Source organism: Manacus candei, unplaced genomic scaffold (assembly GCF_025592945.1).
Source record: "Manacus candei isolate 608988 ecotype Guabito, Panama unplaced genomic scaffold, ASM2559294v1 h1tg000014l, whole genome shotgun sequence".
Taxonomy (NCBI): domain Eukaryota; kingdom Metazoa; phylum Chordata; class Aves; order Passeriformes; family Pipridae; genus Manacus; species Manacus candei.
The window spans coordinates 17,809,638-17,834,432 of NW_026138062.1; the positions used below are offsets into that span (position 1 = coordinate 17,809,638).

The 24,795-nt window shown below is 39.5% G+C and overlaps 1 protein-coding gene across 1 annotated transcript; it reads right to left on the reverse strand.

The window, feature by feature from the left end:
• Positions 1-2,754: 2,754 nt before the first annotated feature.
• Positions 2,755-23,805, reverse strand: MRPS31 (mitochondrial ribosomal protein S31). The gene is made up of 7 exons (XM_051780486.1): positions 23,504-23,805; positions 20,988-21,272; positions 20,140-20,298; positions 15,513-15,659; positions 12,439-12,512; positions 8,056-8,199; positions 2,755-3,227 (listed from the first exon to the last, which is right to left on the reverse strand). The coding sequence occupies exons 1-7, from the start codon at positions 23,788-23,790 to the stop codon at positions 3,016-3,018; spliced, it is 1,308 nt and encodes a 435-aa protein (XP_051636446.1). The 5' UTR covers positions 23,791-23,805; the 3' UTR covers positions 2,755-3,015.
• Positions 23,806-24,795: the final 990 nt, after the last annotated feature.

Here is a 24,795-nt window from a genome sequence, read left to right on the forward strand (position 1 = left end):
TGGAGACTACCCAGATGTAATAGAAAGTGAGGGAAATGGAACTTGTACTTCTTCATAGTATAGCAGCCAAGCTGGGAAGCCATGACCATCATTCACAGCACCAACAACAGCTACCACTGTCTCCAACAGTAAGTCTCTAAGCCTTTGCATGCAACTTTGCAGTAGTTCAGCCACCTCCACTCAACATGAAATTCTCCTTTTGCTACGTACCCACTGTAGTCACCTCAGAGGAAAAACTGTCACCTGAAAGTCGCACATGGACAGCATTCCCTGCAATTATGGCTCTGGGTCAGTCTGCTCCATCTTCTTGCTCTCCCAGGGCAGCATCAACCCTAGCTCCCCCCAAAGCCAGATGACTTTCCAGTGTGGGTGTCTGGGAGGTACAGCACTAGCAGTGCATTGCAAGATCTCAGCTTCATGCATAAAGATGGAAATGTAAGAGTGCAGAACACAACAAATACTATTTTGCCTCGGAGAGATCCTAATGCTGAGTCCATTGAGTTACCATGTAATACCACCTAACCAGTTACAAGACATGGAAAACCAACCATCTGAAGAAAAGTCCAAATGATTCCCAGAGGGGAATCAACAGCTGCAGCACTGGCTCCACTCTGAACAACAGCAGACAGCTTTTATCCTTTGTGTTTCAAAAGAAAAGGGGGGATTTTTATGCTTTAAGTGACTGATCTGTAAGCAATGCTTTAAAAGGTAGTAAAGCCTACCACCAGGCAGTGTACACCCCAAAAAATCCACACACATAAAAGCTCTGCCACTAGGGCTCTCTTAATGTGCTGTGAGCGTTCCCAGTAAGCATCCATACATATGGGCAGCTAGGTCTGATTATTCAAATCCTGTTGCCTAGTATTAACTCTCAAATCTATATTTAAGCACCTAAGTAGGAATTACTACAGCTTTCCAAAGATCGTAAGCATCAAGAGCTCTTGTTAAGAGCTTGCCAGAGGACTGACCTCCTAATGAATCTGTTTAAACAATAACATTCACCTCGCTCCCAGTGCTGGGAAACTCAGTACTTTCATATACAGCTTATGCTCCTGAACCTCTTCCAGCAAGAGCCAAGCTTCTGAGTATCTTGTCTTTCCTATCAAAACACAGACTAGGTGCAAATACACAGAGGCTATTTCTAGAATCCTGCACTGACTTCAAAGTTACTGTACCTTGTTTTAGCAAAGGCTTGAATACAGCAGAATGCAGGCTGTGTGCTATAGTTTGGTAGAAATTTGGGAAGAATGATATTTTTTAAGTAAAACATATCTGGGCATTGAACCAAAATCTATTTGAACCAAACTATCACAGTACCAAATACAGATATTTTGATGTAATTCTTACTCTCTCCATTCCATATCCAGAAAACCTCTAAAAATTTCTGCAGAACTTGAACCTTTCTGTTCTTACAGTCAGAAAGTCAAAAAAGTTGCTTCTCCTTTCCACAACCTGAGTCTTTCCTTTGCCAGACATGCAAACTAATGTCTTGGAGATGAGTGGATCACAGCAACAGTATTCCAACTCATAGAAAAAGGTCGACTCTCTATTTTTCATTCACTTTCTTGTAATTCTTATTTTAAAAACAATTTGCATATGAAGCTAGTGATTTACCTTCCTTCTATAATGAATTCTATATACATCCTCCTTCCTGCTTGAGTTACGAGGAAATGTGAGAAACAGACAGAAGTGCATTTTATAGGGCCAATAGTTGCTAACATGGTTGGAGAGAACAAGAAAGAACACAATATGCAAGACTGGAAATGTTCTGGAAAGTTTAGCAGCAAGATGGTCATTCAGAATCTCGGATTATGAGTGAGTAGTTCTGGATGGACAGAACTGAAGTAAAATATGTTGCAACGGCTTAATAGATGCAAAGGACCATACACATTTAATTAGAAGAAAGTATTATCTAGAAAATATGAAGTTGCTTCACCAGCATCAGAGAACTAGACAGAAACCAGCAGTGGCATCATGAGACAGCAAACTGTAGGCAACAACCCTCCTTGTCAGGAATGCCAAGTTCTCTTCCTAGCCCTGCAGATGAAGGAGATAAGTCTCAGCTCCAAACACTGCAGTAATCGGTGAAACAGAATTTTATGTATTACTTGACATCCAGACCCATTTTTAAACAACAAATACCAATGGGAAGTTAGTCAAAAGTTTCAGAGTGGATGTATAGATGGCAAGAGAGATTTCATAGAATCACAGAATCATAGAATGCTTTGGGTTGAAAGGGACCTACCTTTGAGATCACCTAGTTCAAACCCTTCTGCCATGGACAGGGACACCTTCCACTAGACCAGGTTGCTCAAAGCCCCATCCAGTCTGGCCTTGAGCACTTCCAGAGATGGGACATCCACAACTTCTCTGGGTAACCTGTGACAGTGCCTCACCACCCTCACAGTAAAGAATTTCTTCCTAACATCTAATCTAAACTTGCCCTTTTACAGTTTAAAGCCATTGGCACCAGTCCCAATATCAACCACTCCCTTATTATTTTCTATAACTTACCAGTGTTATGCTGTTCACACATCTCATGAATACAACAGCCTTTCATTGAGCAGATGAATCAACAAGCATATAATTCAAATGACTTGGTCCTTACCAAAAACTTTAAAATGAACCAGTAAAGATAATTAGTGAAAGGAGAAAGGATTAATACTATCCAAATATCGGTGTGGTTAATGAATTAGCAAAATGAACCCTTACTATCTCAGTAACAGTTTTTCAAAATTAGAGCTGTATCAGAAGTTTCAAAGACAACAATTTTAATAAACTAAATTTTAAATGCACATTCTACAAAAGCCTAACTTTTCAGTTCCTTCTTTTGTTGTCAGAAGTATCTACATATACATGGACACGCAATTAAGAAAGTATGACCTTTCAGTTTATTATTTAAAATACAACTTTCAGGTCACACGATTACTATGCACTGACGGTATTTCCATTACAACAAATCGTCATTCGTGACACAATGATTCTTCATTTCAAGGGTAAGCACTTTCCCAAGTCTCAAATCTCTTGAAGAAATTCCTTCTTTTCCTCAAAATACTTCTCAAACCACTCAATATGTTCAATCTTCTGCTTAACACTGAGGTATGGGTTTTTTGAGAGCCCACAGATAACTAGTTCCATGAAGTGGCGAATAGGTCCTTCCTTGGGAAAGCCCTCAAGGTGTTTGTCCAGAAAGATATGTTCATGAAATTCAGCATCATCATCCATCCCTAGTAGAAAACACAAAAAAAGACAAAGTTATTTTCATAACATAACAGAACAAAGTAAAAAAATACATAGTTTGCAAATAATCTTAAATTAGTAAAATTAATGGTTCTGCTCACATTTATAGAATATGTAATATTTAAATCAACTTTCTGGCTGGTAATCTCACTAAAAGCTGACATCAGAATAGGAGTAGGAATAATTATAACCATAATCAATCTTCTTGTCAAAATCCGGTTTGTTCAACACCTGAAAATTTTGATTCACCAGTGGTAGCTGGTTGGGGGCACTTTCTTAATAAATTCTTAAAGAAAACACTGATTGCCTAAATTCTGCAGAGGATTAAAGAATACAAGCTAACCTTGAACAAATGAGGCAACCTCATACTGAACAGTTAACACACACTTACTTGCATCTCTGTTCCGAGTCACAGTTTTAACATCCTATTGCTATCAAATGGGCAGAGAAATTGTTTTTTTCTGACATCTTCTGAATCTGTGAGTATATGCTGATGTAAAAATGTTGTGTCTCTCACCAGCTGCTACTTTTAAGTCACAACCATCACCGAAGATGATATATTCAGAAGCACCCACAGAACAGGGGATAAGGGATTATTGGAGATCTCTAATCAAGCACAGTTCAGATCCTACACCAAATTTTTGTTCTCTGTCCTGTGAATTTCTTTTGCCACTGTTCATACCATGATGCTACAGACAAAGACTCAGAACACAAATTCCTACATGCAGAAAAAAGGCCGCTTTTGCCGTTCCCAATTCCAAGAAAAAAAAATAATGAGGCAAACTGGGATTTGCAAAGAAAGATTTTTCTTCAGTTAGATATACATGAAAATTTTTATTTGATCCCCATTTGCTTGCACCTTTAAATAAAAATCTGGTATTAGAGAAAAACATTGTACCACTTTCAGATGACAAAAATGTGAAGTCTACATAAGTGTACATGTTTTCCTAAATTAGCTAGTTTCATGGTTTTCTATACTATTTGACAAAATTAAATCATGAGTATTAAAATGGAGGTAATTAAGCCATTTTAGCTCTAGGCTTCCTCCTCTGTTAGAGCTTCTACAGTTTTAAAAGAGACGATGCACATCTCTGGGTTGGAGAAGTCTCTCAACTTGTTAAGTTCGTATTCTTTCTTGCTTTAAGCTTTAGATACTGCAATATCTGAAGGAGCTGGGAAATACCTCCATTTTTCCCACAGATTTTTCCTAGAAATGTGTGAGTGTATCCATACCAGTTACATATCACATTTATCTCCCTTGTTCTTGGAAAAAGAAAGCACATTTCCTTCTTCAGAAGCTCTCTCCTTTTTCCTTTATGTTGACAGTTAAAATAAAAAAAACAGGCAATGTCAGCTTCAGAAGGTGTGTTTCTGCTGTGCTTGGAAACCCATGTCCTCTTACAGAAGTACAGTGACTGGTTGCTTTCTCAAACTAACAACCTTTCCAGACTTCCATACTTTTGCTGGTCTCAGAAATCCAAGAAAACTAAACCAACAAACTCACTACTGAAAAAATCTGAGTAATGTTGACAGTAAAATCTGGCCTCCTGGATGCTCTTCTTTTGGGGATAGATAGAGGGTGTCAGGAGAGATTGTGTCTAATAAATAATTTCACCATTTTCTTCTCTAAGCCAAAAGAAATAAAACTATTTATAGTCTAACAAAAATGCAGGTCAGAAGGAAATATAACATCATGTATTCTGATCTCCTTTTTGTTGAAGACATGATACACGGTTTGGGGAGGAAGTGTTAAATCCAAATATTTCAGTTAGACCACATATTTCAGTCCTCAAAAAAGTAAACAAAAGTGCGTGACAGAAAATGAGACCACAACTACCCAAAGCATCAGAGACTGAAACTTCTGGTGGGAACTGATCAGATGAGATATGCTTGCATGACTCCCCTCGCCCCACCCTCCCCCAGCAAACCCTGACTCCTGCTGCAAACCTGTCCCTCAGCCTCTCTTGCGCTATCCTCAGAAACCTAATTTGAAATAACACGCATAGTAGGAAATCTAAAGTAGAGGATTTTCTTTTTCAACCTCAAAGCAAAAAGTCATCTACTCTCAATATCCTATTTCCAATCCCCAACATATTACAAAACAGAAAGTCTGGGGAATTTCTCTACCTACAACATTAATCCTTCCAAGACATGACCAACCTTGCCTTAAAGATGTCATCTCAAACACAGATGTCCACCCCTTACAAGGAGTGTTGTTGACATGCTACAAAGATGACTATTTTGATCCAGTGAAAAGATGTCCCTGTCCTTGGCAGGGGGTTTGGACTAGATGATCTCTAAAGGTCCCTTTCAGCACAAAGCATTCTATCCTTTTAGGACTTTTAGAATGAGACAAATCATGCTCTTCAGTAGGTCCCTAGAACAGATCCGGAATTACTAAAGCAACCCTGACAGAATGGTTGTGTAACTTTGCCACTTCTCTTGGCAAGCTGATCCAGCATTTCTCTTCTGGGAACAGCATCTCAGCAAAACAGACAGAACAGGACTTGGTGAACTTTTGCCTACAGAGAGACCTTCCTATCACTTGTGCAGTAACAATCTCTGGCCCACCGAAAGCATTTGCTCCTCATAATGAGGTGTTAAGGCAAAGTAGCACCTGTAACCTGCACTGTAATTTTTAGCTCCTCAGGTTTTGAGTCATCAGTATGAACAGAAATAATAAAAGAGGCACGAATCAATGTTTTTCCCAACTTTTTGCCATGGCAATCATGGAGGAGAGTTAAAGCTACTAGAAACAGGAGAGGCAAGCAGAAAGAAGGAGGAATGAGAATGGTGTTATGCAAGCTGTACTAATGGTTTGCTAATCTGGTAAAAATTAATCAGAGGCCGGAGAGATAGAGAGGAGAAAAAAAAAAAGGTAATTTTCTGCCTAACGGTGATTTCAGCTGCATCAGACAAGGGAAAGGACATGCAGGAAGGAGCAGACGACAGGGCACTTAGGGGGTGTGTGGGGGAAGACTGCTGCAGCAAGCCAGTATGTCTAGTCACATCTTCAGATGTTCACACCAAAATCATTTTAAAAATCATAACCTTGTTGTGATGCCACAAAGCACAGCACAGTGCCTTGGTAAAGCACTCTAACGAGATCACCAGAAATGCTCTGGAGCCAAGAAAAAGAGGTATAAGCAGTCATCTTCCTTTTTATATTTAGTTTAAAACTTTAAAGGCTATCGTAATGCTAAAAGTTGAGTATATATGCTTCCTCAACAGAAAATTTAATAGCACTTACATTTTTAAATCCACATGCTTGTGGCATAACAGAAAAATCACACCTTTCCTGATACAAGCTGAAGTAATGTCCTCCCATTGAGGGAAATGGCTGTTACAAAAATGCAAAATTGACAGCAATTGAAAGGGGCATCTTTCTTTTGCAGAGACACTGAAATTACAGTATGTTGATATAACTGGAGTGAGGTTCTCAAGCTTTTTAACCGTGCTTTGACATACCTGACATGATTAATAGCCTGTGGCTGGCAGTTTGATAGGATGGAATTTACTGACTTGGTATTTCAACCTGAGAGGTGACAGATTTTGGAACGCTCCACTGGAATTTTCCCCATGACTAGTCTTTGAGGACAAATCAATAAAGATTCTTGTTTAAGTACATGTAAAGACTCTTTGTCCGTCCACCACCCCATCCCAGACAGCGCAGCTCCAGCCACATTGCTGCAACAGAGAAACCACCGGCCGCCAAAGACACTTTGTCAACGGCCGGCCCCAGACAGCAGGGTTCCAGCCACATTACAGCAACAGCAAAACCATCAGCCACAATGGTTCTAAGCTTGCAAAAACATGACTGGAGTATACTTGGATTTCTACATGATGGAACAGATCAATTCTGGGAGCAGTGATTAAATTCTGTGAAGAAACTGCCAAATAGGATGAGAATAAACACTAAGAAACAATGAACCACATTATTCAACTTGCAACTCAGTATAGCACAGATTTTCAAAGACCCACAGCTTCAGATACTAACCTGTTTTGCTCTCAGTGACTGAATCACTACAAAGCAGTTCTGTTTGATGTCTTTAAAGTCTTTAAAAAAAAACCAAACCCACAGCCAAGCTCTCCCTGAAGTTATGAAGTCCTCTTTCCTATACTGTAGACTTTGAGTAGTTGCTCTTGCTTCCTTTGCATTCATTCTCTCTCTCTGCTGGCTTAACTTCACATGAAGCTTTTTTTTTTTTTTATGGTAATAGAAGAAAATAAAGTGCACAAAGATGCCTAATTAACATAGATGCCCAGAGTGAGTGAATATTGTGACTGTTTCTTCTTATGAAACAGACAGAACAAAGGGGGCAAACAACTGTTTTAACACTCAGCCTGGGCAGATATGGAACTGGCAGACAGCAATTTGAGATCCAGCTAGACACTTGTCCGAGACCCGCACCAAAGAACAGAATCAGCATTATAAAACACAAACAGTAGTTTTAAGATTCTGCAACTTCTGCCAGGAGCTTAATTTAAAGAAGTTGAATAGTAAAAGGTATTACATAATAGACTTGAATGGACTGTTGGTGTTGAAAGCATCAGGGAGGGAGAGAGTTCTCTCCTTTTTGGCAGCAGCCAGTCATCAGATCAGCCAAACCACCTGCAGGACTTCACCTGAAGAGTGCCAGAATGAGTTCATCTGAAGTATCTCTGATCTGGGACAGTCAGGGAGTTATATTTGTTTACTATCAAATCCATGACTCATAGCTGAAACGCTATGTTGAAACAGTCAAAGGTCAAATATGCTCTAATTTTAAAAAAAGATAAATTGAGACAGATAATAAAAGTTAACAGTGCACATACCGACTTCGTTGTCAATTGGGAACTCCCACAGTATTCCTTCTTTTGTCCACTGGATCATCTCCTCAAAACCATTTCGGGGAGGCTGTGCAGTTATTCCTGCAATCTCCTTTGCAAACTCCAGATCCCAAATTGTTGGTGAAGGTACTAAAAAATAAATTTTGTAAAGATCTGTCAGCAGCCAAAGACTTTTCACTAGCTAAAACAAAGTCCTTTAACATTAATCTTTACAGAGACTAATTTTTTCTACTTCAGATGCCAGCATCACCTTTCTCAAATGAGAATTCTCTGTTGACACGAAAGCCCATTAAATTCTCAAATGTATGATGAAAATGTATTCTGAACTGCTACGGGACAGTTTATTTTTAAGCCTTCCACAGAGCAGGAATTTAATTTTTCCACAATCTGTTTTCCTTTTTGTCTTTCACAAAATTGTGGATATGACAAACTCTGAATTCGACTGGTGCACTCTGCTAAAAGAATCATACTTCTACAGGAGTTTTCAGGTACTTCATAACGACACTCTCCTTCAGGGAAACAACTCAATCTACAAATGATGGCAATTCCTTCCTCAACACTCCCAAGTGTCCCAGTTTTTGTCTCCTGGGCTTGAGAAATTGTGATTTCCTATACTTTTCACAAATACACAAATTGTATTTTCCTATACAATTTTCACAAAATTGTGATTTCCTATACTTTCACAAAGGAACAAACAGTTTATTCAGGGATGCATCTTTCCTGATGCATATAATTATTTCAATTTTTTTTAATCAAAGTTTACTCATATGGCAGTAGTTACTCTTAAGGAGTTCCTGCCCCTCCACCCAGGAGAACTGGTCATGAGCCCAGACTGAGCCTCTTCGCTGAACTGAAGGGAACAATCTGTTACCACAGGACAGGGAGAAATCACTGGGAGTGCCTTGGGCTGCTGTCTCGTGAGCTGGCCTAAGCTGTACTCCCCTTTGGTTTTTTGCTTCCCCCGTTATCAATTCACCCTAATCTCCTTGGAACAGAGATCTTCATGTGAATTCAAATGTAAGAGTCCGCTTGAAGTGGATCAGGGCCAATCAGCTATTATTTTACTATTCACAAGTGTAAGTAGTTGAAGCCAAGATATAATTTCATCTTTAGCTCAGCGGCTTACAACTCAAATGAATTAAAAAAAAAAAATCTTCCTCCCCCGCTTTAAGAGAAAACAAAATGAAAGGGCAAACAGTAGTTTTACATACTGAAAAGTGTTTTCACATTTTTTTTGTGTTAAATAAGAAGATATTAAAATTGTTCCTTAAGAGGGAAATTTCCAGAACTCTATTCCCTACCTGACTACTTTGATTTGAGGGTTGGAGGCAAGAATAAAATACAGCTAGAAAACAACATGAGAAACCATACTAAAATGAAATTATTGTCCACATCTTTAAGAAACTAGTACATCTTCTAATAGAGAAAAGCAGAAACTCATTTTTTCAAGCTTGCAGTAAGGGTGATAAAGATTATATTTTCACCTCTGTGAAACAGAAAATAATACTGACATTTTGTGTTAACAGTTATGAAGAATAGTTTCAGGATGCCAATTTACTTTCCAGTTAACATGCAGGTTTTCAAAACCAATACTTAACAGGAAACTTGCTTTTCTGTCATGTATAAACAATATTTTAACTCATTATCTCCATTAATATGAGCCAAGACAATGAAAATAAATGAATCAAGGTATCAAGTACCACACCAGTATTTCCCAAGATTAACACAAAAAAAATGTCATCAGGCTTAGTCAGTAAGCCAAGTAATCAGCTTCCTGGCGTAGAATATATTGTAGATTTCCTCAAGGCTACCTGGAACCAAACAAGGAAATACCACATAAAAAGCTGAAAGAAGCTTACTTCTTAATATCTAATTACAAATCTAATAAAGTCCACTCGCTCTCTTACACAACTGTGTACATTCCAGTTTTGTGTTTAAAAAAAAAAGTGCATCTCAGCTTTTTATCTAGTGACTACTATGAGCCATTGTGTCTGCATTCTGCTCATGAGAAAAAGAAAGCTTAAGTTCTCACCATTTTACCTGAGTAAATTTGAATCAAGTCAAAAGCCAGCTTCTTCAACACCACACTTGTTAAGATGGTTAAAAACAAACACTGCACAATTTGTTGTTTTTATATGTAAAATGGAGACTTTAAAGATATTGGCAGTCTTAAAAAAATTGAATTCCAGTATAATAAGCAAATTTCAGATGTAGTTGAATTCCAAAACCTCACAGCTGCTTGAAAATATGCAAACAGCACTATTTTACATTTTACTAAAGAAATTAAATAAACAAATTAATTTCTCCCTGCAGTTTCAAGTGTAAAAAAAAAGATAAAAGTACTCATCTAGAATCTGGCAAAAACTAAGAGTCCTACTCTTGAAACAAACAAATATGCATCATTTTCTAAGATATCAGAGAGGAGTACTATTTCTTCTGCCACTGCTGGCTTTACACAAAGTTCTAAGTCACCACAGTGGAATAAAGTCTTTTTTTGAAAGGGCCTCAGAATACTTGAGGGAAAACAGCATATTAAAGATCAATACTAACAATGCAGTTTCATTGTTCAGAAAGAAAAGGGAGAGAAGGAGTTCTTTACATGACTTGACCATATTCACACACTCTTAGCCAAACCCAGTCTGTAGTAAAGCTGAGCCTTCAGGCATGAAGGCTATCCCTGTCATGCATCATGAAGACTGTTCCTGCAGAGCTATGCCATTCAGTGAACATGAAGGTGGGTCATACCTGTTTTGACTTTGTGTTTTGTTGGGGTGTTTTTTATCTAACAGGACTTTTGGCATGTATAGTTGGTGGATGAGGAATTGGTTGGGTGGTTACATCCAGAGAGTAGTGACGAAGGGCTCAGTGTCTGGATGGGGATCAGTGACAAAGTGGTGTTGCTCAGGAATCTGTAATGGGACTGGTATTGTTCAGTGTCTTCATCAACACCACGGACAGAGGGATCGAGTGCACCCTCAGCAAATTTGCACATGACACCAAGCTCAGCAGTGTGGTTGACACGATGAAGGATGGGATGCCATCCAGAGAGACCTGGACAAGCTCAAGAAGAGGTCCCACAGGAATCTCATGAGGTTCAACAAAGTCAAGTGCAAGGTGCTGCACCTGGGTCAGGGCAATCCCCAAAATCAATACAGGCTGGGAGATCAAGGGACTGAGGGCAGCCCTGCCAAGAACAATTTAGGCATATTGGTGGATAAAAACTGGACATGAACCAGCCACATGCATTTACAGCCCAGAAAGCCAACTGGAATTGTAAAATGAAGTATGGCAAACAAGTTGAGAGAGGAGATTCTGCCCCTCTACTCTGCTCTCATGAGACCCCACCTGGAACATTCCATGCAGCTCTGGGGTCCTCAGAACAGGAAGGACATCAATCAACCTGTTAGAGCAGGTCCAGAGGAGGGCCATGAAGATGACTAAAAGGATGCGCTGAGAGAGCTGGGATGGTTTCTCGTGGAGAAGAGAAGGTTCCAGGGTGACCTTATTACAATCCTTTCAATATTTAAGGGGAACTTGTAAGTAAGATAAGGACAGAATTTTTAGTAGGCCTGTTGCAACAGGACAAGGGAGTAGTGGTTTTAAACTAAAAGAGGGTAGATTCAGAGTAGATAAAAAGGAAGACATTTTTTCCAATGAGGGTGGTAAAATACTGGAAATGGGTATATAGAGGGCTGGTAGATGCCCCATCCCGGGAAACATTCAAGGTCAGGTTGGACGGGGCTCTGAGCAACCTGATCTAGTGGAAGACATATCTGCTCACTGCAGGGGTGTTTGAACTAGACGACCTTTAAAGGCCCCTTCCAACCCAAACTACTCTGTGATTCTAAACATATACGAAGAGCTTTACAACACGTAAAGCAAGGTGTCGTTTGTCAGTCACTGACGGGATCTTTCAAGCTGCAACTGGAACACTAAACAAAAGAAGGCCACAGAGCAATCCAGTGTGTAATCTTGGTTTTATACTACCCTGCTTATGCTTAGCCACCTGTAGAGTTTGTTTTCCTGCAATCACAGTCTCATATTTCTTTGCAACTTGACAAATAAGCTGGAGCCAACATACCCATTCTCCAGGCTGGCTTTACACTCACAGGAGTACGACTGACATTTGTGACAAAAAGCCGGTTATACTGTTCAAGTTCAGTAACAGAATGCCCTGATCACTACAGAAAACAATCTGTATGGAAGTTTTGCTTGGTAAAAATCAGAGTTACATTAAAGTAGTCATTTATCAGTCTGAAAGCAGAAAGTGAACAGGTCATAAGTCTCCTCACAGCAATGAATCTCTTGATATTCTAAAAATGCAGAACTTGGCCTCATTGGGTTTTTCATTATTGAATTTCCACTAACCTGTTTTCAGTGCGTGTTCTGGTTCTGTAGAAGCCTTAGTGAATATATTAAGTCTCTTTCCTACTTTGAGACTTCTATAAACAAAAAAGAAAACCGATATTTAGTATTTCACAACACCTCACAACACTGCCAGCTAGCAAATTAAAAAGCACAAAATATTTTCATGAACTAACAGATCTCTGGAGAAAAAAAAAAAAAGGAGATAGTGCCTCTCACTAAATTCTCAGGCTTTAAACCAGAGGAAGTGTTTATGACTTTATTATTCGTCTGTAACAGAGCCTCTCAAAACATTTCCATGCAAAAGAATGAGCATAAATCAAACATTACATTTGTAGTTACTTTTTACTGGGGTATTTAGGAATCTGAAGAAAGGTAAACAGTATCAAACCACAGTACTTAAGTGATTTTACAAAGTTGCAACTATCTGAAGACTTGGTTTTTTTCCCTGTAAAAAATATTGCACAATTCAGGAACAGAAAAGGCAACAGCTAAATCAAATAATTCCTGCTTTATGACATAAATAGCCTTTTTGGAAGATTACAAAGCCACCTTCTCTGTCATATGGCAAACAGTCAGAGTATATCCTTATGATATGTTTTAAGTAGCTCTCTCTTCTGAATATAAAAATATTTCACTCTGACCATCTATTTTCAATCACATTTAACATTAGTATAAGCTTACACTAAAAAAGAAAATTCGGAAATACAAGAGTTCGAGAAGCAGTCAAAGTAAATTCTTATAAATGAAAACAAAGAAAAAACAATGTCTTTAGTTTAGAAACAATTATGCTTTTAATCATACTATCTTCCAGGTTTCCACTGAAATTCTAACAGTTACTACTTTTTGTTATTGCATATCCACTGTTACTCTTTCTGACCTTAAAATTCCACCTATCTGGATTTACTGGAGATTTCTAATGGCCTCAACTACTTCTGCAAGCCTGCTCTTGTCATATTACATTTCAGTGATGAAACTACCCCAGATCTGTTTCGGCATAGAGCAATCTAGTTAGAGAGCCTTAAAAGAATGTTGATTTAGGATTATATTCTCCTATCTCTGTGTAACTCCCACTCACATTGGCCAAAGATACAAGCATGACTTGGAAGAACATTTATTTTAAAATTACAAGTTTAAATTACTATATGCAACATCACTCATTTCATTGAAACCTACTAACTCGACTTAAACTAAGATATTCTTCCTAATCCATCCTTTTCATACTGTCAATTGATATGTAAATCCATTAGATTTTCAGGTATGCAGAAGGAAACCCAGGTCTGAAACTGGATAGTTTACTCATTATAGGGATTTTAAAAACAATTTTAAAGTACTGATCCTGAAGTTATATACCAAGTATAGTTTCATCACACAAAGAGGGCAAGACAGCTTCTCAGATATCATAAATTTAATAAATTTTTTCAAACATAAGTGAAATTCACTTTGCAGTATGTTATTAAATGAGAAGTTTAGCAAAGGTAAATAATATACACTGTATGAGCATGTAAAAGCTCAGGTTTCCAGTTTATACTTCTAGATCATATTATTTCTGTTCTTTCATACTTTGAAAAACCTTTAATCCAACACCTTAAATAAAGTATTTCTCACAGTCAGTCAAGAATTGCAGCATAATAATAAAATTACTTTCATGTGACTACTACCTCTGTCTGAGAATTATCCAAAGAATAAAAATATCTACAGAGGTATTGTTCATCTGATAATGAAGTCATTTTCTTTGCTCCTCAAACCAGCAGCCTGTAGCTGAATGAAAAACCTGCAACAGAAATATCTAAGTTGGCAGGGCTTGGTCAAAACCTCTGTTCCGCTTCTTCTCCCTTCAACTTTCATTACAAAAAGCCCCTCTTGCACCTCCTACCAGCTTTGCACCAGAACAGAAAACACTGCATGCTTATAGCACTGAAGAGGCCCAAGAGATGCTTCCCTAACATACCATTGCAGTTTAGCAGTTCAAGAACAAGGAAGTTACCCAGAAACATTTCAGCAGGCTGGTTAAGTTCTTCTAATGACTTCCAATGGCCATAAGCCACTTTGGTGTTTTTGCATGATCTACACGGCCAATCACTGTGTTCCAATTTGTTCCTTATGGGAAGTCACAATTCTCTGTTCATGACATACTGAAATAGATGTCTTAGATAACCAAAGAGAGCAGAATACTCTACATCAACTCATCCACAAACTTATGCTTTTTTAGTTATCCAAATTCTGTCTTCAACACAATCTATCTAAACACAAATGATTCACTCAACTTCCAGCCCCTAGCCCCCAAAAAAGGGGATTAACTTGTAAAGTAAATTAATGACAAGAGAAGTTAATATTACTAAAAACTGCTAGAGAAAGAATATACTGAGAAGGAATGTGATGATGAGCTGCCACTGAAAAATCAAAAGACTGCAGGTAAGAAAGCACAGCTTACAGGAGTAAACCAAAAATGTAAGAGCATTCCTTAATTCATTGAAAAACAGACTGGCCACATAATACAAGATAACAGCAATAACAGCAAGATAAGGTTAAGGAGTTTACAATGTAAATTATAAGGTTAATTTCATGGACAATTATAATGTCACAGACAATAGAGAAATAAATTACAGAATGACTTATTAATTGCAATGAGGTGGTAAAATTAAATAAATAAACTTTATCATCTCTTAAAAACCCCAACAGAATGGATGAAACTTTTCTCAACGTGGAACATTATCAAAGTTTTCCAGTAGAGGAAATCAAACCTTCAAAATTTCATTTCCCAAAAATTCAAGGAAGTGACATGAAAGTGTATTAGGCATAAGTGAGAAAAATTTAAACTAGTTAAAACAAACACAATTACATTTCAGCACCAAGTATTTTTAATTATCTAAAATGTAACATTAAAAAACTGCACATTATTTGATTGTTGGTTAACATTAACTATGTTCTCACGGTTTATTTCAATGCTATCAGTACTTTTCTTGAAAAATAGTTAAGTGATTTCCTTAAGCTCTCATGTATGGCAAGTAAATTTAAAATCTTATCCATTAGTAATTGCATGCTCCTTCTGTTCAAGTGGAACACAACAAACATACCTTCTGGAGTCAAAAGACTGAGACAAAAATCTTTCAGGCCTTATTCTTTGACCATCATCATCCAACTCCAAGGAAATGCGACTGGATATCCTCACACCCCTCTGAGCTGGGGACTGCTTTTTGACTGTCATTTCTGAAATCACGTTGCTGAAATTAAAAACATGAAAAGTAAAACCTCAACAAATTGACAAAGCGAGGAAGTTCGTCATATGTATTAACCAGAAACTCTACTCTCAATTGGTTTCATAAGCCTCTATGAGACAGACTTATACATACCTCATAAAATACACCCATCTTTAAACCATCAAACACTCAACTTTACCTTTTCAACCATTTAGTTGTTACATGCTGTATAGGAAAAGTGCTATTTTAACCTATTAAATCTACAATGAACGCTCTCTTTGAAATTATTTAGTTTCCAACTAAAAAAAAATCATATATCTGCATACCAATATTCACAGAGTGTACTAGATATGTTTTGCTTAAGCAAATGAGGAACTTCTCTGGATACAAGAAATAGGCTGAAACAGGGAGGTAAAAATCACCAGTTTTTTGGACAGGAACCAACACTGCCCAGGGACAGAGCTGTGCTGCTGCAGACCAAAAGGAAGCTTGACTTCACACATCAGCTGACATGGGCCAATCATGCCACCCTAATAAGTAGGTCACCTTTCCTGATCCACTGCAATCTGTTGCATTGCATAATCATATTACAGCATTAACAGACCACATCTTCCTTCGTAATTCTCTAGTCAAAATCATATGTGAAGAGTAAGTGCTCCGATCTCTTCCAGCCCCGTGTGCAGCTCGTTCTGAACGCAAAGGGCAAAACACACCACCTTTCTGCCTCCCTTAACTGGCAAGTCTGTTGGTTGGTAAAGGCCAAGCTGGTAATTCTTCCTCACAGCTGTCCTCTCCACCCAACGGCTGCCAGTCACATGCAGGCATCCAAAATTGCAGCACTCGAGTTTTAAGACATAAATATGGTCTCAAAAAAGTAAAAATAGGCCGAGTCAAAAATATTGCACACCCATTTTATGACAATTTGAATGAAATTCAAACTATGCTTTTGGCAGTTTAATTCAAAGGAGATTTTACTGACAAGAAAGAAATACTTCTGGAAAATTGTAAAAGCTAATTGCCACAGCAACACAGCAGGATTTCTCTTCAGACTTAGATGTGGTTTCAAATGGCAGAAAGAGAACAGCATAGCTCTTCTAGTACCTACTCTGAAAGGTATCTAAAGGCAAGTTTTAAAGAATTTCATTTTAATCTTAAATAAAAAACAATCTCAGATTAGTCACATATCTCACGTTAGAAATTACTCCCTAAAGTGGCTACTGGCATTAGTAAGTTGGTGTTGGGCCAGAGGCTTGACACACTTAGGAGGGTCAAAGGGACATAATTTCTAAGGTCAGACACGCACAGCCCAGCCCACTGGCTTGACTCGGCTGTGACCTAGAAGGCTGGAGCGTTCCCGTGCTTCAGGGGAGGCAGGATTGCTCAGAGAACCTCTCCTTAATTTACTTGCAGTTTTGCACAGTAGGTTTGGACAGACTACACTACAAATCCATCAGAACATGCAGTCAATGGTATCATATTTCTCACTGGGAAATCCTAGTGTCACCCCATCACTGGCATATCAATGTTTCTGGCAGCAACACTCATCACTCTATCATTAAAAGTCCCCCTGCATCATCAAAAGTACCCCCGTATTAACAAAAATAAAACTACAAAGATTCTTTTAATGCCTTTTGTAACAAGAAACGTCAATTTACAAAGTCACACTCCAACCCCAGGGTACCGATAGTGGTTAGATATTACATATTACCTCATGTCCCAACACAACATTTTAAACCTACGTTCCTAGCTACTTCTGCCATTCAGAAATAGGAAGAGGTAGGACTTTTCTAACAACCACAGATTCTCTCTCCTTCCTGATTACCAGGCAATAATTATCATACTAAAAATGAAGACCTACAGAGCTTTGGATATATTTTAGTCAAAGCTCTGAACTACTTTTCCTCTTCTTCACCCAAAACAGGAGCTGAAATTTCAACTTGTAGGTTGAAACCGCAGATTTTATTTTGGTGTAGTGCTGTTGTGATTTCCATGGAGTGAAACTTTATCCCACACTGAGAAAAATAAATTCTGGTATCATTAATATTTTCCCCTCCTCGCAAACACACTGCCCTCATGCTGTCTACAAAACAAGGTGATGAGATGACTGCATACAACAGTGACCTCTGGAGGTCATGCCACTATCCTGGTAAAAATATTTGGTACAAAACATCTGGAAAACGTACAATTTATTACATATTATGAATCACAATAGCACTGTTTTTTACAGTTCAGCTCTATATGGTCTACTGCTTGTGAAAGTATCTTTTTTAAATATTTTAAATAACTCAGGAATATATACTGGCTTTTAAAATGTGTCAGCATATTGAATGCAAAACCTTTATAGAAAAAAGTCAAAAGTTAAATTGCCTGTATTCCCTTGTCAAAATAAAATTCAACACAAAATAATAATGTATAAACAAAACTAAATGCTTTCTAATATATTAAAAGCATTTTAGTGTGCTGTGTGGATTGAGATATTGTGGAGTATAAATCATGCTGAATCAAGTCTGAGGGCTGCTGGGCTTTGTAAAATCAACATTTTTAACACTAGTCAGAAACCTGAAAGTACTACATTGATCTAAAAGAAATGAAAGGTCACTACCAACACTGAAAGGTTAAAATAACCAAATTTTCTGTCATGAAAATCAGCAGGAGTTGCTGGTCTTTCTTTAAAACTCATCCACTGATAAGAGTTGCAAACTGTTACTCAACTATTAAGGAAGAAAACTAAAACTTTTCAGCAAATAGTGGGGCGGGGCTGGGGGTGGGGAGTGTATTCCCCGGAGGAAACAAACTAGGTCACAAAGCTGCCTCAGGGAATAGAATTTGCCAACTCAAATCACACCAAGCCAGCCGTGACATTCTGGTTGAGGAAAATGCATTTTTCTAATGGTAGCAATTCATCCACAAGCATGACATAAAATACTGTAATACCACATTTCAATCCACCCATCAACAGCACAGAGGCACTATATAGCTGCAGCTTTTAAATTTCTGAAGAATTTCAATTCACTTTAAAGAGAAAAAAACCCTTTTTGATTAGACTACAAGCTCCTTAGTCATCATCTTTCTTTCACTGCAGCCAGAGCTGGGTCAGTGCTTCAGGAAAAGTGCAGTAGGTGACAAGACAGTGAGCCCTTGATGCCAGCAGTCAGACCAACCACACCTAGACAGGGCATGTACACCTCAGGGAAGGGAGACAGCACATATGATGTTAGCCCCTGCACATATTAGCTCAGTGAGTATCCCAGCGGTCCTCCACTAGGTACTCAAGTAGGTTCTAATTACATTTAAGTTGGCCACCCACAGCCAATGCCACTATGGAGATGTTTGTGTACTCTGCTCTTCTGAAAAGCACAGTGACAGAAAGGACACAAGCCCACTGGTAATTAACAGTTTAATGAATATATGCTTTATATAAATAGTCCTTATAACTGAAGAAAAGGTATTTTGCTTAACAAAGTTATCACTGAGCACTGTATACCCCATTCTCTGGGCAATCATTTAACTCAACCTGATTGCAAGCATCTGTCACATTCTTCCTTAACTTCCACTCACTTTGAAGGCAGACATCAGCCACAAACATCATTAGTTTGTTGGCTAATCTGTTTGCAGTACATTGATAACCATACCAAGCAGATCCTTTACTGATCCCTATAAACAATAATACATGTAAACTATGAACAATAATAGGTGGGTCAAACTTAGATCCACGTTTGGGACAAATTCATTTTCACAGAATAAATTAAAACTAAGATAAGTAGCTTGCGGTTCACACTGCAAACAGATGAAAAGAAAGGTTTCATATTCATTTTCTGCTGAAGGTGCAGTTTTCTGTTTGGTTCAGCATTTCACCTGGATTTAATGCCTTATTTTCCGAGTAGCTATCTGAATACTAGCTGAAAAAAACAGAATGAAAAACCTGTCTTCAGCCATCATCCAAAAGAGTAATATGCACAACTGTGTCCGTTTCCAAACAAATGTTTCTCATCTGTTTGAAAGCCGCACTGGAAACAGAGTTAAGCCAAGAGATGAGTTTCTTGGGTTGACTGGAAAGTTTTGAAAGGAAGGGTGGGACTATAAACAGAGCTGCTCTAGTTCATTTCTGCAGAGCTGTCATGAAAATTCACCAGTCCAGACAGAACGTCTGAAACGTCTACAAATCCATCCATTGTGTGAGAATCTTGGAAGCTTGTGACAAAAAAACCCCAAACAAACTCACAAAAAGAGCTGTTATTTTGCTAGCCTGTCCAAGAAAGCAATGATCCTGGGCATGAAAACAATTCTGTTTCTGCAAAACCATTTTAGAAAGACGGCGGCAAAATTTAGAGCTTGGTATAACCAGACCAACCGTGTTACTAATATACATTAATCCCAAGGATAAACTGTCCAAATGTATCTTTTAGGGCCATCTTTCCAACACAGAACCCAGCCACCACCTTCAGGATGACATTGCAAAATTAGAATTTTGAACATAATTGAGAATAAAATTCAATAAACAGACCGTATGTTAATAGTTTCCCCCTTCTTCTGTTTATCTGTGGTTTCTTCATGTCTTCTTAGTTGTGCAAGTAGTTCCGATTCTGTCTGTTTCTTGTTGAGTGGAAGGGAAGATGCGACTGCAGAAGCAGCCTTCACCAGTTCCGGATTTAAAGGCTTTCCTCTGTAAGAGTCACAAGAGACATGAAATTAAAAAAAAAAAAAGCCTTTAAGATCTTTAAATTCTCATTTCTGTACTGCCATTTTATGTCTTAATAACTCGGAAGTTAGTCAGATATTTTCCCAAGGGGTGGCCACTGGGACAGGCAGGTTTGCCCTGTATTGCACTAATCATCAAATGCTGAATGACTGTGACAAGCTCTTGTTTTCAAACCTGGGGAAATGGCAGCCCCATGCCACTGCACAGCCCCTCAGACATACAGCCTGAAAACCACTGGCAGCATAGACCTGTGGGGTAATAAATATTATGTAACACATTGTGGAGAGGAGCCAGTCCAAAGACCTGACAATCATGATGCCATTCTTAATTTTTTTTCTTTTTTCTCAGTTTCATTGTATTTTATCTGAACAGTATTTTCCCTCTCCCATTAAAATAACTTTCCACGAGCAGATGCTAATGTTACCTTTCCAGAATCTCAGTGCAGAAGAAGGTAGCATGCCATAGAAAGCAACTGGTATCTTTTGTCCAGAAGCTCTCCTATGATTTACTCCAAGCTACATCTGTACACCACACTCCCTTACAAGATTCTTTTTGATAGGTGGAAATGGCATTTGATGGTTTGTTTTGTCCTGAATAATGAAAAAAAGTGAAAAAAGAATAAAACAGAGCAAGAAAAGTTTGTTACACTTTACCGTTGGATGCTTTCTGCAGTTCTCTGAGGACCTTCGCTGTCTGGGCCTTCCAGCCTGTTCATGGCTTGCTTTTTGTTCTCACTGGCTTTTAACTCTTGGAGTTTCTTTCTGTAGCTCACTTCCACTTTCATATTACCAATAATGTCTAACAGCTTCTGCTTTGGTGTTTCTGCTGTACCCTTCTGCCTCTTTGATGCCCCCTCAGTGGTGCTGCCTTTGGAAGTGGTACATTCATCTTTCTCGGCAGAAAGCATACTGCTTGTGCTGAAGGGTTTCTGTACTTTGCTAGATGATATACAAAGTTAAAATACAGCAGTTACAAATAGGGTCCAAGACTGAATTTTGTAAGCCTACAAAAAAACCCCCCAAAACATCAATTACAACTGTCTAGGTTTAACTGAGTGCATTCTGAGTATGTTAAGTATATGCCAAACATGTACCATTTGACTTTTGAGAAGGACTGGGACATCATTTCAAACTCTTGATTATTTACAGTTTCTTCATCACAAAAATCAAGTAAACAACTTTAAAACACTGTTTATTTGTGGAGAAAATAATCTATGAACTTAAAACTTTCAAAGCATTTGTGCATTAGGTAGTAGAGCAAGTTTGAATCTACTGCTACCTTATACTTAAATTTGTTGGTAGTGAGAAAACAAAACTCTTAAAAATAAGTCAATAAAGACAACACTCCAGCCATCTGAAATAAGACTGTACACACACATGTAGCTTCACATGTTTTCACTCTTGTGGCACTACCACAGGTCACATTCCACTACCCTGCAATATAGCAGCCAAGTGGGGAAATGGATTCTGCTGAAAGATAACACAGTAACAAACAAAAAAATATTTGGGTTATTTTTCCCTTTGAAATAGCTCCTCCACTTAGTTTACCACATCATTGCAAAGAAGCTGAAACTGACAGTGCAGGTGAAGATGTGAAGCCAGGAACAGCAGGGAGCTGATCAGGAGATTCCTGCAACACAGACACAGCCGCATTCTCTAGAAAAGTTATCATAAAATTCAAAGAACTGTTCTTTTTAACATTCTAAAATGAAGTTTTTAAATCTCTAAATTCACAGCTGCAAAGAAAAAAAATTAAAATTAAATATTTGTTTTGATTCAAAATAAAACACCTCAGCAGATCATAAAACATTTCCACAAATCTGACGGAATTGTGACATACCTCCCCACCTCACACACATCTGTCTTTGTGTAAAAAAAAGAAAATCTGCCAGTACCAGAAGGCATTACACTTCAGTCACTCTGAACTTCATAAACTGTCAGCATTAAACGCTAAATTTCAATTTTGAGAAGCAACAGGAAAATTTAAGGAAAGCTTCAGAACCTCATTACTGGGAAGAAGGTGGGAGCCCTGCTGTTTTACACTGCGTTGTTCTCCACAGGTATTTGCCAAGCTCATTTTTTTATTAATTCAGGCTGCATGCTCCTTAACACTACTTAACCATTCAGAATTTACAGAATCATAGAACGTTGAGGGGTTGGAAGGGACCTCAGAGATCATCTAGTCCCAAGCCCCCTGCCGTGGACACCTCTCACCAGACCAGGTTGCTGAAGGCATTATCCAACCTGGCTTTGAACATTGCCAGGGTTGGGGCATCCACAGCTCCTCAGGGCAACCTGGACCAGTGTCTCACCACTCTCACAGTAAAGAATTCCTTCCTAATAGCTAACTCAAATTTCTTTTCTTTCAATTTGTATCCATGTTCTATCACTACCGTTCCTGAGTGCCTCTTTGGCTTCCCTGTAGTCCCCTTCAGACACTCCATGCAACCTTCTCTTCTCCAGGCTGAACAGCCCCAACCTTCTCAGCCTAATCTTTGCTTACAAAGATTCAAAAAAAACCGGAAAACACAGCAAGACTGCAAGCCTTAGACATTTAAAACCAGCAGTGCACTGCAGTTTGCATCGCTATATTTCACCTACCCTCTGGTTTGCCTCCTGCTGGGAAGCTCGGCCTGAGAAAGCAAATACAGCTACCAAGGAGCCTGAGCTGTTTTGCGCATGAGGCCATAACAGCATCGGAGCTTGTGCAAACATATCGAGGAGCTTTGAAACTAAAAAAATTAAATAAATAAACGTACAACTGACCTGCCATTAAAAACACTTAAAAACCTGATAGTAAAAATGAAAACGAACTCCCAAACGTTGCTCTTAGCCGGTGCTTTGGGCATGTACAACAAAGCCCAGCAGGCAGCACCGCTCTGCTGATCCACACGGTGCAGAGTTACGGCCAGGTCACACATGCGGATCGCTCACACCACTCCACGATGGGAAGGACGGCAAGGAAAGCAACGTGAGACACACAACCCATGCCATTCCCTTCCACTGGCCCAAATCCCCAGTCCCTGCTGGTGTCACTGGCTCCCAGCCCCGGCGGCACAGGCGGACCCCGGCCCTCAGAAGGCCGCGCTTTGGGACACGGCCCGGCCACCGCCGGCACACACACACACACACACACCCCGCCAGGTGAGGATGTAGGGGAGCGAGGGTACCTGTGAGGGCTGCAGTGCAGCCGCGGTGCCGCCGCCGCCCCGAGGAGCCGCGACGCGCAGCCACCACCGCCCCAGACACGTACACGGCCCCACATCGTGCCGCGCTCCCTGCCCGCGCTCCCCGCCGCCGCCGGCCGGGAACAGAAGCCGCGCCGCGCGTTCCGCGCAGCAGCGTTCCGCCTGGCTCCGGCCGGGATCTGCTCCTCCGCCAAACAAACCCATCCAGGCCACCCGACAGTCTCTGAGAGGTCTTTGTGCCAGGATTTGTAGGCGCGTTTGAAGAGCATTGCCAGCAAGTCGAGGGAGGTGATCCTGCCCCTCTACTCAGCCCTGGTGAGGCAACATCTGGAGTGCTGTGTCCAGTTCTGGGCTCCTCAGCACAAGAGAGACATGGAGCTCCTGGAGCAGGTCCAGTAGAAACAAAGATGCTACAGTCCGGAGCATCTCTTTTACGAGGAAAGATGGAGGGAGCTGGACCTGTTCAGCCTCGAGAAGAGGTGACTGAGAGTGGACCTCATCAATGTCTATCAGTATCTAAAGGGTGGGTGCCAAGAGGATGGAGCCAGGCTCTTCTCAATGGTACCAAGCAGTAGGACAAGAGGCAACAGGCAGAAACTGATGCAGAGGAAGTTCCACCTGAACATGAGGAAAAACTTCTTTCCTGTATGTGTGACCACACACTGGAGCAGATTGCCCAGAGAGGTTATGGAGTCTCCAAGAACCATCTGGATGCAATCCTGTGCAATGTACTCTAGGATGACCCTGCTTGAGCTGGAAGGTTGGACCAGACGATCCACCGTGGTCCCTTCCAACCTGACTGATTCTGTGATTCTGTGAAACCAAGACTTGGGGTGACCCTTCTGAAGGATTTAATGCTAGGAGATCCCCAAAGTCTTGGGGAAAGCTGCAGCTCTCATGGCTGAGCAAGAGCAGATAAGTGCAAGGGTTTCTGCTGGGGCCAAAGCACTTACCTTTAACAATTTTGTGGAGGGAAAAAAAAGATCTGTGTTTACTAAGTTCATGTGTCTCATTGGGTTGTTCCTGTTTTTTCCATCGCTAAATAATCACTAAATTGGCTCCAAATTAAGATACCAATCCTGCCCCAGTGGTTCACCTATGTTGGTTTTCTAAGAGTGAAGTACATATTTTTTTTATATTTAAGAAATGGATTTAATAGATTTAATAGATTTACATTCCCATAAGAGTTGATTTTTGGGGGTTTTTTTTAGAGTCTTGTCTGCAGTACATGTGAGGACAAACAAAATAAGTAGCAGTATCCAGAACTGTGCTGG